This window comes from Nicotiana tabacum, chromosome 7, assembly GCF_000715075.1.
Source record: "Nicotiana tabacum cultivar K326 chromosome 7, ASM71507v2, whole genome shotgun sequence".
Taxonomy (NCBI): domain Eukaryota; kingdom Viridiplantae; phylum Streptophyta; class Magnoliopsida; order Solanales; family Solanaceae; genus Nicotiana; species Nicotiana tabacum.
The window spans coordinates 152,414,880-152,428,448 of NC_134086.1; the positions used below are offsets into that span (position 1 = coordinate 152,414,880).

Here is a 13,569-nt window from a genome sequence, read left to right on the forward strand (position 1 = left end):
TCTTGAGTACATAGTTATCTATTCATCTTCTATATATATTTTATATTTTTTACCTAATATTATTCAATATTTTTGAAAGAAAATCAAACATAGAAAACATAATTTAAAAATGGGGCCTCAAAGAATTGGGGGGCCTAAAGCCATGGCTTTTAGCTGCTTGGCCCTTTAGCCGGCCTTGTCACTTGGCCCCGAGAATGTGTAATAAATGCACCTTTTTAAATAAAATAAAATAATAGTGTCCGAATTAATTTGACTATTCCATCGAATACTTATTATACTCATGTAATATAATTATCAAGTAGCTTTGCTTCTAAAGCTTAGACAAACAAAAATAAAGCACTTGATTTTATTAGGAATTGAACCCTATTCTCCTAAATTGAAGTCTTCTTCATTAACTATTATACCACATCCATGTGTGCATGTCACAAAGTTGAATCATGAATAAAATTTGATATTTAAATGGAAAAAAAAAGTAGAAATAACAATTTTTTTGCAAATGTAAAACAAAAGAAGGATAGTATCACTTTGTCACTAAATGTAACATTAGCCCCAGCCCCACCCGAATGCTCAAACTAATTAAGATGCGTCAGTTGATTTTAATTTTATAAATAAACTAGCGTTAAACGGACAGACAAGTCTGGGTGGTGTAGTCGGTTATCACGCTAGTCTCACACACTAGAGGTCCCCGGTTCGAACCCGGGCTCAGACATCATTTCCAGTTTTTTTAGTCCTATATATTTCATCGTTTTAGATTTCTCCTTTTTTTTTCTTTTTCTGGTTAGGTTTCTCATCTATATTAAAAACAACATTTTCAGTTCTCCAACTCTCAATTTGAGCGTCGACTGATTCTTTGTGAAAATGTACTGCTGCCCATTCTCACCTTCAAAACAGAGTCTTTATCCCTCAGCTCCTAAAAATCAACCAAAAGATTTGATTTTTGCTTCAAGAACATCATATTATGGGTGTTGTAATGCAAACAAAAGGGTGTCCAAAGATTTGGTTTTTACTTCAAGACTAAATGTTTATGGGTTTTCTAATGCAGCAAAAAGGGTGTCTATTTCACTAATTAGTTTGGGAAATGGCGATCGTTTGGTCAAAGTCAGGTGTGGAGGGTCGCATAAGAATGATGAGTTTTATATAAGAAGAGGTGTAGAGATTGCTAAGAAAGCAGTTGGGCATACAAGTCCTAATCCTATGGTTGGATGTGTAATTGTCAAGAATGGCGAAATTGTAGGTGAAGGTTTTCACCCAAAAGCTGGCCAGCCACATGCTGAGGTGAGTTCATTGCTTTGTTTGTTTATTTTTATATTTCTAATGAATGTTTCTGTTTCTCCGTTTGGCTATTGTTTGATTTGATTCTTGAATTGAGATTGCGAGTTTTTGTCATTCGGTAATTGAAAGAACTGAAATGATGTTTGGGTTGTAGAAACTAGTACTAGTTCAATTTCTTGGTTTGGGAGCATAATTGAAATGTTCCAGCTACTCTTATATTGCAAGTTGCGCAGTATATTGGCCTTTCTCCATTGTATATGTGAGAAAGAAGCAGAATAAAGTTATTCCTACATAATGCAAGATCTTTGTAATGGTCTTGATGTCACATATCTTTATATTCTGAAATGCTTATACCCAGTCTATTATTTCACAAGTATCAGACCTTGATAATCTATCCAATTTGTTTGCTTAAAGCCTTAAACATGTCTTACGTTTAGGTTGCAGTAGCTGTTAACTTCAAGGATAAGAAGAGCTTTGTGATTTGGTTTATATAAAATGCTAGAGCTAGGATCCTAGTTTTACTCTGTTTTGTAGTTAACTCCAAGGAGATTGTCGCAATGCCAATGAGCTCAAATTTAAATGCACCACTTGATAAGTGCTTGAGAAAATTATGATTTTGGTTCTTAAGTTATCTCTTATTTTTGGTTTTGGTCTGTATTGTTCGATAGAGTACATTTAATCTTCAATTGGCTTAACTAATTATTGTAGTAGATCCGGTTGATTCCATTAGCTCTAATAACCAAAGCTACATGTTTGGTTTAATTTGAGGTTAGATATTTGCAGTTGAACAGAATAGAAACCAAAACCAGAATAAAGACAAAACAATAACTCAGGGACAAGAATAATTTTCTAATGAGGAATAAGGAAAAACATAGAAGATTGGACTAGACATTTGAGGAAACAGATATACTTAACCTGAATTAGAGTATTAAATTAATAAATTTATGTGACAGAAAAATATCATTCAAAGTTCAGTCTCACTCTTTGGAGTGGGAAGGGAACCTAACACTTTGTCTGTGCTGAGTTATCTATCAATTGAACCTATTTTCTATGTAATTTTGGTTTGCTAGGACCGTAGATATTGAGTCTTCAAAATCGGATTTTTTGCTAATTATCTAAATATATAAAGTGTAAATGTAGGTTTTTGCACTTCGAGATGCTGGTGATTTAGCAGAAAATGCAACAGCATATGTGACCTTAGAGCCATGTAATCATTTTGGAAGAACTCCACCATGCACGGAGGCATTAATCAATGCCAAAGTGAAAAAGGTTGTTGTTGGGATGGTGGATCCAAATCCTATTGTAGCTTCAACTGGTCTCAGTAGATTAAGAGATGCAGGAATTGAAGTGATCACAGGTGTTGAGGAAGAACTTTGCAGGAAGCTTAACGAAGCTTATATACATCAAATGCTGACTGGAAAGCCATTCGTCACACTCAGGTATAATTTTGATATTCCCACAATTGTTGTAACCTGCTACACCATGATTCAGGACCACGTCATTAAGCGTGCTTATATCAGTTTCTCTATTAACGAATAATTAATCCATAACAACAGGTACTCTCTCTCAGTTGATGGTGAATTCTCAAATCAGCTGGGCGCAGAAGTCATGGAGTCTGGTGGATACTACTCAAAGTTATTACAAGAATATGATGCGGTAATTGTTTCTTCCTTCTTGCAGTCGCAGAATTATTCTGTTCTTTCATCTAAAGAACCAGGAGCAAAACAACCACTTCAGATTGTATTAGCGAAGAGTTCAGATTCACTTCAACTCCCTGCTGTTACAGATGACACATCATCTAAAACTATAATCTTCAGTGATAAGGAGATTACTGTGGAGCTTGAAGCAAGTCAAAGAGGGATAGAGACAGTAGTTTTGGATAGGATGAATTTAACAGCTATCCTTGAACACTGCAAGCGTCAAGGAATGTATAGTGTGATGCTGGACTTGAGGGGAAACTTTGTAGATTTTGAGGAAATCCTGCAAGAGGGTTTTGAACAAAATTTATTTCAGAAGGTTATTGTGGAAGTGTTGCCAATTTTGGGTGGAAGTGGTAAAGAGGCTATTAAGCATATGCAGCAAAACAGAAGGCTGAAGAACTTAACATCGAGGACCTTAGGCGAGAGTATTCTGCTGGAAGGATATTTCTAGGAGGATGGAGTATTTTACTGAACTTATAATCTGCTGTTAGATTGTACAATGAGGGTGATCATACAAGAAATCTTCCAGTTATAAGAGAGAGTTAGACAGGCAGCGGCAACAAGTCTACAAGCATATCAAAATTACATTCCTGCCTCTATCTCTGGACCAATTGCTCCTTTTTTCATCTCTCGTCAAAACTAGTCCAAGAGGTCCAGAGTGAGATCAAAGATTCTCTTGTCAACGTCGTAGAACTGGCTGTGCTTTGTACTAACGTCTTGGCCTGTTCAAATTTTTGCTAGAAAATGTACAATATTAAGACAAGCATGTAATGCTGCTTTCGTTCTTGCATCTTCAATTGACAATAAAGATAGCTGTGTGTTTTGGTCTTCACTTACATTTGATTATCTGCTGCACTTGTTGATTGCTAATCTTGTTATTTAACTAATGGTGTCACAAATATTGGATCCAAGCACCATTTTTAGCGAGTTTATCAAGTACCAAATCGGGCATTTTAAAGCACCAATAAAAAATACATTCCTCTATAATATTTGCTGAAAAACCATGCCTTCATACATCTCCTGAGATGAGAAATTTTATTTTTTAAACAAGACACTGACACAAGCACAAACACCAGTGAAAAGGACAAAAGTACTTTGTTTTACAATTGCAATGACAATTCCTTCCTTGACTCAAATATTTGCGAACAGAATGGACAATGTTTGAGACGAAGTTGAAAAAATCATTTGAAGTTGAAATAGAGAAGTGCTTGTGGATTTTCAAATAAACCAGAAAGTTGATTTTAGTGCTTTCAATTATTAAATTATGTGATTCCATTTTCCAATTTTGCACGTGCTTTTTAATTTCGTGGTTCATATGTTTTCTCCAATGTTCTTTTTTTTTTAATGGTTTAATTTAGTGCTGCAAAGCCTCTTGTGGAAAAAGAATTGGCCTTTGTTATTGAGGGATTTCGTTTAGTCTAGTGCTGCAGAGCCTCTTGTAGAGAGATTCTATCCCTCTCAATTACTATAGCTAAATATTTCTTCCAGTTTTATAATTTTATTACTTCAAAATTTCACAAATTATCATGTTTTCCTTTTAGTTTCAACAAGAACATATAGCCTATGGAGATGTGAGAGTTCACAAAAAAAATTGGAAAGTTATATATTCTCAAGTTCATTCTAGAAGACACAAGTTAACTGACATAAGAGGTCTGTTCAAACTGTTTTTTTAATTAATAAAAAATACTGTAGAAATTATTCCCAACATATTTACAAAATCACTATCGCATAATCCATTAATCTACTCTTTCTTTTTTCTGGAGAGCTTTCTTTCTCCATCCATAATCATATATTTAGATTCTACATTTGAATGCATCAAAATTTACCAAGTTTTATGGACAATCAAATGTTATCTTTTATCACCTCCTGGTTGTCATCGCTCTATCTCTTCCTTTTTCACTAAGTGATTACTTAGGGACCTTAGTGTACGATCTGGACTGTTTTTCCCTCGACTTTGACTTTGGATCTTGGCACCTTAAAATTCTATTTGTACAAACGATCTGGGTCTGTATTCAGAGTTTCTCTAGGGTTGGTAAGGCGAAATGAGACCACCCTATTGTCCATAGCCATGCATTTATCCTTCATGCCAGCTAGCATAATATGAAAAATAATTTTTATGTATCTTCTAATAGCTTATAGCTTCTTACACATTAAACCAAAATAAAATTAAAAATATACAGATTGACTTATAGAAGTAGAAGATAATAAAATTTATTTTATATATTCATGCCCGTATAACGAATAACAAAAATAAAGGAATACGTACAATAGAATAATACTACATACTTTATTTTATTTTTACCTAAATAGTAAACAGAATAGAAAAGGATATGAAAGCTTTTCGTTCAAGTAACACGGTATAGGTGTACAAATTTTTTATGCACAACCAAATAAAAAAAAGAGCTATTGTTATAAAATAAAGACTGTAAAGTAAAGACAAGTACAAAGAGAAACTGATATATTATTCGAATTCAAACTGATGTACAACATGAACTGAAATCTCTTCTATTTATAGAAGAAAGGAAGCTGCTGTGTAAGCTGCTACTATACCAGATATGGATAATCTTCTACCGAGAGTAATGTTTATCCATAACGGAGTACTGAAAGGATAAACTCATTGTATCAATTATAGATAATCTTCTACTGGGGGTAATGTTTATCCATAACGGAGTACTGAAAGAATAAGCCCATTGTACCAGGTATAGATAATCATCTACTAGGAGTAATATTTTTCCATAACGGAGTACTGAAAGGATAAGCTCATTGTACCCGGTATGGATAATCTTCTACCGGGGGTAATGTTTATCCATAACGGAGTATCGAAAGAATAAGCTTATTATACCCGGTATGGATATTCTTCTATCGGGAGTAATGTTTATCCATAACAGAATATCGAAAGGATAAGATTATTATACCCGGTATGGATAATCTTCTACCGGAAATAATATTTATCCATAACTGGGTACCGAAGTGATAAGCTTCTTCAGGAGGCTTATTTCCAACAGAATACTAAATAGATAAACATATTTACGGCGAAATCCCATATGGATAAGCTTCTTTAGGAAGCTTATTTACAACGGAATACTGAACATCCATAAGATAGTATATTTATAATACTCTCCCTTGGATGTTCATTAAAAGATAATGTGCCTCACTAAAACCTTACTAGAAAAAACCACGTGGGAAAAAAATCCTAGTGAAGGAAAAAGAGTACACATATTTAGTATTGCGCATTGCTAGGTGCCTCATTAAAACCTTATAAGGAAAACCCTGTGGGAAAAAACCTTAGTAAGGAAAAAAGAGTGCATTGCGTATTTTACTCTCCCTGATGAAAACCTTGTTTCAAATATTTGAGTCTCCGTATTCTAATCTTGTATCTGCATAACCAATACGATCTGCACCACCTATAAATGCATAACAATTACACTGAGATAGAGTATTTCAGGATCAAGGAGTTCATCATCCTCTTTTGGAGGTCGGAACAGATTCTTATTCACTTCAAGTGATCGAACACCCATTGATGTACTTAATGGGTGCACTTTGTCCATGAAAAAGCGTTTAAAGACCATTTCTGTATAGGCAAATTTATGGATAAAGATCTCGTCTGCTAAATATTCAATTTACAGACCAAAGACAAATTTTTATTTTTCCAAGATCTTTTATCTCAAATTCTTTCTTAAGATATTCAATTGCCTTTTGGAGCTCTTCTGGAGTTCCAACAAATTTTATGTCATCACCATAAACATCAAGTATAACAAATTCTGATGATATTTTCTTATAAAAATACATGGACAAATAACATCATTTATGTAATCTTCTTTCAGCAAATATTTACTGAGGCGATTATACCACATGCACACTGATTGCTTTAAACCGTATAAAGATCTTTATAATTTGATCGAGTACATTTCTCAAGACTTTGAATTATATGCTTCAGGCATTTTCAATCCTTCAAGGATATTCATATAGATTTAATCAAATAAGTCATATAGGTTAAGACTTGTATCTAAATGGTATGACATCTTCAAGTGTCTGGACTGCTGGTCCGATCCTCACAATCTTTTACAATATTGTGCACTATATTGTATCAAATATATCGTCGACGATCATTTTGTATCAGTTCCTAAGTGACATAACTTGTTGAGATCTCATCACTTTCTTTATTTTCAGGTACCTGAACTTCTTCTGAAATTTCATGAAATATTATGTCGTGGGCTCTTCTAGAGCTCATTTCCTCCTCATTATGATCATTTTGATCATTTGCTCCTATCATTTTTTAAGGATTGTTACCTTTGAAATCGATCGATTTACTACGCTTCATGCGTGTAGTAAACTTTATCCTTCAGGGACTTTAATTTTAATAGGAGCATTTGCAGCTGAAATATGATATTAAATTTTGGATCAGAAAATGCCTCTGGCATTCGACTTGAATTATTTTCTAAATGAGGATCATATTAATGATAATTCGATTCATATAGCATATTTTTTAGCTGTTTATCTATCCCCCAAATGTTAGAAAAACTAACATATATCCCCAATCTTCTTTGGAAAACATATCTTTGTGTATTGTGGTAGAGAAATTAATCATATACCACACATCAAAAGATAATAAAAATATTTGATTTCTGATCCTAAACCAATTGTGAGGGGAGGACTTTATCATATATTGTTGGTCTGATGCATACAAGTGCTGCTGTATGCAATTTAGAATATCTTAGACCAACACATGAAACTTTGTTCTCATAAGCAATAGTTTAGCCATTAGTAGGAAGTATTTAATGCTAAACCAGCTTGGATATAAACTAGCATTATCAAGATGAACTGTCTTGATTTCATAATCTGAAAGTTATGCTCTTAATTGAGAAAAACAATCTCAAATGCCAAACTGCAGGTTGACAATAAACATACATGTAACCATCTTATATATGCATCTAAAAGTGGTTCACATGATAAGTGAATGAGCCCATATTCACCTTTTATATATTCCAGAATTCAGGGGTCTTAGTCCCAACTTTAGCCGGTATAATATTATGAGAACAAGAAGCACAAGAGAATTCTTGAAGAATCTTCTGGTTATTCAGTATATGCTTATCAGAATTCTCAAATAGCTCATTTAAAATAGCAAATGAAAATTTCAAGTTTATCATGACACGTGCTATCTCTTAGTAAACTTCTAGTTTACTATGACATAAACTTTGCATTAGTAAACTTCTGATTTACTATGATACATGATGTAGTACAAATTGAAGAATAAGGCGGGTAACTTCTCACATACATATTATTTTACCCCCCTATGATTGTGGAAACATAAAGATTTTCAATCTTCCAATCATTTGTAGTATCAATATGATAGCCACTTGTATTATTAAACTTCAGGTTTACTACAACATATGTTTTGATCATAATCATATAATATGAATGACATATTTTTATATAAACTCTTCAAGAGCCTTCATTTATTATCCACAATCTAATATTTATCGGACACTACTGGTGTCATGTGTCTTCTAGGCAAACAATTATCTCTTCAGAAATTGTTGATACATTTTGTACTATCAAATATTGCTCAGACACTTCTGGTATCATGAGAGAAAATTACAATCAAATAAACAATATAAAACAATTGTTTAAGCACATGAAAACTCCTCTTCATAATATTTTCCTACTTCAGGAGGCAATTTCAATTGTGCTACTTCTTCAGGAGCAAATTTAAAATACGTAATATTGAGTATATATTCTCTCAATTATATTACCTCTTTTGGAGGTGAATTATAATATATTCACATCAAGAGCACGTTCATATTTACCAGATTTATTAATATTGTCACATTCACTTCAGGGAATGGATTAATATTATCAAATGTTCTCATCCTTCAGAAAATCGAACATAATTATCTGAATGCGCATTAATCACATCAAATTGTGATGCCTCAACCTCTTTTAAAATATTTACTACTTCAGGAGCAAATCGAGGCGTGCATTTAATATAGAGAATATTTATATAACTTATCTTCAATTGTAACCATAGAAAGCCTAAATTATCACTTCTGGTGATCATAGGCATATACCACTTTTGGTGGTTAACATAATATAACTACAATGAGATATACGACATATAACCACTTCTGGTGGTTGTATATTTCTTGCAAACTCTGCTAGAGTTTAAGTTGATCTAATAATGTTATCCATATTCTTCAAAATGACATAAACAAGATATACTATAGTAAACATCATTAACAAATCATAATTTTTCTTTATGTACAACAATTACATAACCATACTATATATTACAAATAACAAAAATTAAAATATTTACATTTCTACAGATTCACCACCGATTACATGACTTGTTTCTCCTTCTGGGAGTGCAAGGTAATCAGCTACATCCAAATGCATGAAGTCTAAATTATCTTCAGAAATAAAATTTGCTTCAGCATTTTCTCTGTCTTCTTCAGGGAGGCTTGATAAAGCTCAACCAGGTGCTTTGGCGTACGGCATGTACGTGACCAGTGCCCTTTTCCTCCACATCTATAGCATGCATTTTCAGCATTTGGTGCTTGCACCACTTCATGCTTTTGTTCCTTCCTTTTCCACTGCTGGTGGCGAAGAGGGTTCTTTGGTGCATTATTATTACCATGATTAGAGTTTCTTCCCCGACCACGTCCATGACCACGATTGGGGCCACGACCTCTTCCACGTCTAGCTTGGTAGAAGTTCGTCTCATTCACTTCGGAGAATGGAAAAGAACAAGTAGGTCGACTTTCATGGTTTTTCATTAATAACCCATTATGTTGCTCGGCTATAAGAAGATGTGAGATAAGTTCAGAATACCTTTTGAATCCCATCTCTCGATATTGCTACTGCAGGAGCATATTCGAGGCATGAAAAATGGTGAAAGTTTTCTCCAACATATCATGATCAGTAATATTATCACCACATAATTTCAATTGGGAAATAATTATAAACATAGCAAAATTATACTCACTGATAGATTTAAAATCTTGTAGCCATAGATGAGTCCAATCATATCGTGCCTGTGGAAGAATGACCATCTTCAGGTGGTCATATCTATCTTTCAAATTATTCCACAGTATGACTGGATCTTTAATAGTGAGATATTCCATTTTCAAGCCCTCATCAAGGTGATGGCGTACGAATATCATTGCTTTGGCACAGTCTTGATTTGATGCCGGATTTTTATCCTTGATGGTGTCTCCCAGACCCATCACATCAAGATGAATTTTAGCATCAAGCACCCAAGACATGTAGCTTTTGCCCGATATATCCATGGCTACAAATTCAAGTTTAGAAAGATTTGACATTATATAAAAAAAGAAAGTTCGTACCTCAGATACTTTCAAAGTATTTTCTCGAGATGGCAGAGTCTCGTGCTGATAACGTGTTATAAAATAATGACTTTAAAGTAAAGACAAGTATAAAGAGAAACTGAGATATTATTCAAATTCAAACTGATGTACATAATGAACTGAAATATCTTCTATTTATAGAAGAAAGGAAGCTGCTGTGTAAGCTGCTACTGCAAGCTGCTGTGTAAGATGCTACTATATCAGATATGGATAATCTTCTACCAAGAGTAATGTTTATCCATAACGGAGTACTGAAAGGATAAACTCATTGTACCAGTTATAGATAATCTTCTACGGGGGGTAATGTTTATCCATAACGGACTACTGAAAGAATAAGCTCATTGTACTAGATATAGATAATCTTCTACTGGGGGTAATATTCCATAACGGAGTACTGAAAAGATAAGCTCATTGTAGCCGATATGGATAATCTTCTACCGGGGGTAATGTTTATCCATAACGGAGTATCGAAAGGATAAGCTTATTATACCCGGTATGGATAATCTTCTACCGGGGATAATGTTTATCCATAATGGAGTATCGAAAGGATAAGCTTATTATACCCGGTATGGATAATCTTCTACCGGGGATAATATTTATCCATAACTGGGTACCGAAGTGATAAACTTCTTCAGGAGGCTTATTTCCAATAGAGTATTAAATAGATAAACATATTTACGGCGGAGTCCCATATGGATAAGGTTCTTCAGGAAGCTTATTTACAACGGAGTACTAAATAAACATCCTTAATATAATATATTTATGATAGCTATAACCTTTTTGTAGAGTTTAAATATATTATGAAAACAAAATTCATGTTCAACGTGATATATACTTTTAAAAAGAGTTGATGAAAAATGTATAATATAGAATATAGGACTTTAATATTATGAATATGTAATTAAATAGATGCAAGAATAATATCCCTTAAAAGTAAAAATAAGATGTGAGATATTATAATTTAAAATAAGAAAAAAAAATTGAGATTTTTTTGATTTTAAAGTCCTAAATATTAAGTTGTAATGACCCAAAAGGCCATCAAGTGTTTTAAAACCTAATTCGGGGTTTCGAGGCCTTCAAAACCTCATCTTACTTCTTCTCGATTTGCGTGCTTAGTCCGGGCGCGTTTCCGGAAAAGCCTTTATGTGAGAAGTTGAGAAAATAATAATTTTCGCCTTTAAAAGTGATTTTAGTTGATTTCGATCAATATTTTGAGTGAATGTACCCGAATCCGTATTTTGATGGTCCTGAAGGGTCCGTAGTAAAATATGGGACTTGGGCGTATGCCCGAAATCGAATTCCAAGGTCCCTAGCCCGAGTAATGAATTTTTGTTAAAAATTGTTAAACTAAAAATCTAAGGATTTAAAAAAATTGAATAATGCTTGATCATTTTTGGCATCGACCTTGTATTTTGATTTCGGAGCCCGGTACAGGTTTAATATTATATTTAAGTCATGTCTATAAAATTTGGTGAGAAATGGGACTGATTTGACGCGATTCGGGCGTCCGGATGTGAAAAATAGGAATTTCAAGTTTTCTTAAGGATTTCATGTGTTTTAGTGTTAAATCCGTAGTTTTAGATGTTATTTTGGCGATTTGATCACATGAGCAAGTTTGTATGATGTTTTAAGACTTGTGTGCATGTTTGGTTTGGAGCCCCAAGGGCTCGGGTAAGTTTTGGATAGGCTACGGAGCGTTTTGGAACTTAGGAAAAATTGCTGGTATGACTGAATCTGTTGCAGACCTCTGATCTCGCAATTGCGAGATCATGCATCGCAATTGTGAACCCTGCATGTTCTACTTTTGCGAGGCTTTTATCTCTATTGCGATCATAAGCTGGGTCAGGCAGTTTTCGCAATTGCGAAGACTTCTTCGCATTTGCGAAGTAACACTTGGTAGGACAGTGATCGTAAATACGATCATTTAGTCGTATTTTTCGTATTTGCGATGGTTCTTCGCATGAATTGCGAAGCTCAGGTCGCAAATGCGACATCTACAACTGTGTAAAAGGGACTTAGACAGGATTTTTCATTCATTCTCCCATTTTTCAAAACCAAAACTTCAAGAGGCGATTTTTCAAGGGCTAGTTCTTCCCCAAATCATAGGTAAATGATTCTTAACTCATTTCTTTCAATCTATTACATCTTTTTACAAGATTTCATCCTAGAATCTAGGGTTTTTCATGGTGGAATTGAGTGTTTTTGGGTAGAAACTAAGAATTTTGAAATTTGGGGATTTAAACCTCAAATTGAGGTCGGATTCCAAAACCAATTGTATATCCAGGCTCGTAGGAGAATGTGTAATCGGGTTTTGGTCTGAGTTTCGGGTTTGGACCAAGCAGGTCCCGGTATCGACTTTTGTTGACTTTTTTCAGAATGTCCTAAATTAAATTCCTTGCAATCGTGGGTAGTTCCTAAGGCTTAAATTGAATTGTTTGATTGGTAATTGCTAGATTCTACTGGCCCGTAGGCTAGTGTGAAAGGAAAGGCGGTGATTGAGCTTTGAGTTTGGCCGTGGTAGCGAGGTAAGTATTGTGGTTAACCTTAGTCTGACGGATTAGGTATTATTGCCTTATTTGCTATGTGTTTGGTTGTTGAGTACGACGTATAGGTGAGGTAACAAGTACCTATACGTTGTCGTCGGATCATAGCATGCGAGTGAGTCTTATACTTGTGACTGTTGTATTCTTTATTCGTACTGTTCATGCTTAAACTGGCTATTCTTCATGTTAAACAAATCTTATCATGTTTTCCTGTAACTAGATATTGGTTGAGTGTTGACTCAAGTTGAGATTTATATTGTGAAACTAAATATTGAAACGAGGTTGGTTATTGATGATTCCCTTGCCGGGTTGTTACTGTTCTGTTGTTTGGGTGAGGAAGAGTGTAAAACACGAAGGGTGATGCCGTACAATGTTCTGTGAGTAAGGCTGATGCTGTGCCATATTCTGTTAGTATTAATGCACGAAGGGTGATGTCATGCCATATTCTGTGAGTGTTAATGAAAGAAGGGTGATGTCGTGCCATATTCTGTGAGTATAACGCATGAAGGGTGATGCCGTACCATGTTATGAGAGAGTTAATGCACGAAGGGTGATACCGTGCCGTTTCTATTGTTTCTTATGGTAAGGACGAGGGTAAAAGCACGAAGGATGATGCCGTGCACATGGTTGATATGTTATTACTTCCGTTGGCGCAAAGCATGATAATTACTGCGTTTCTTCACTGTA

General features: G+C 34.4%; 1 protein-coding gene and 1 non-coding gene across 2 annotated transcripts; both read left to right on the forward strand.

Annotated features, from left to right (window-relative positions):
• The first annotated feature begins 635 nt into the window (after positions 1-635).
• TRNAV-CAC (transfer RNA valine (anticodon CAC)) lies at positions 636-709 on the forward strand. The gene has a single exon. It is a non-coding gene; the product is annotated as a tRNA-Val (tRNA).
• Positions 710-745: 36 nt separating this feature from the next.
• Positions 746-3,804, forward strand: LOC107809803 (riboflavin biosynthesis protein PYRD, chloroplastic-like). Its single transcript, XM_016634494.2, has 3 exons — positions 746-1,275; positions 2,413-2,711; positions 2,829-3,804. The coding sequence occupies exons 1-3, from the start codon at positions 859-861 to the stop codon at positions 3,421-3,423; spliced, it is 1,311 nt and encodes a 436-aa protein (XP_016489980.1). The 5' UTR covers positions 746-858; the 3' UTR covers positions 3,424-3,804.
• Positions 3,805-13,569: the final 9,765 nt, after the last annotated feature.

What these genes read in the sequence shown, in the direction of transcription:
- LOC107809803 (XM_016634494.2), top strand. Translation starts at nt 859, where the DNA reads ATGTACTGCTGCCCATTCTCACCTTCAAAACAGAGTCTTTATCCCTCA. An exon ending in CTGGCCAGCCACATGCTGAG is followed by an intron (nt 1,276 to 2,412) that starts GTGAGTTCATTG and finishes GTGTAAATGTAG; the next exon opens with GTTTTTGCACTTCGAGATGC. An exon ending in AAGCCATTCGTCACACTCAG is followed by an intron (nt 2,712 to 2,828) that starts GTATAATTTTGA and finishes CCATAACAACAG; the next exon opens with GTACTCTCTCTCAGTTGATG.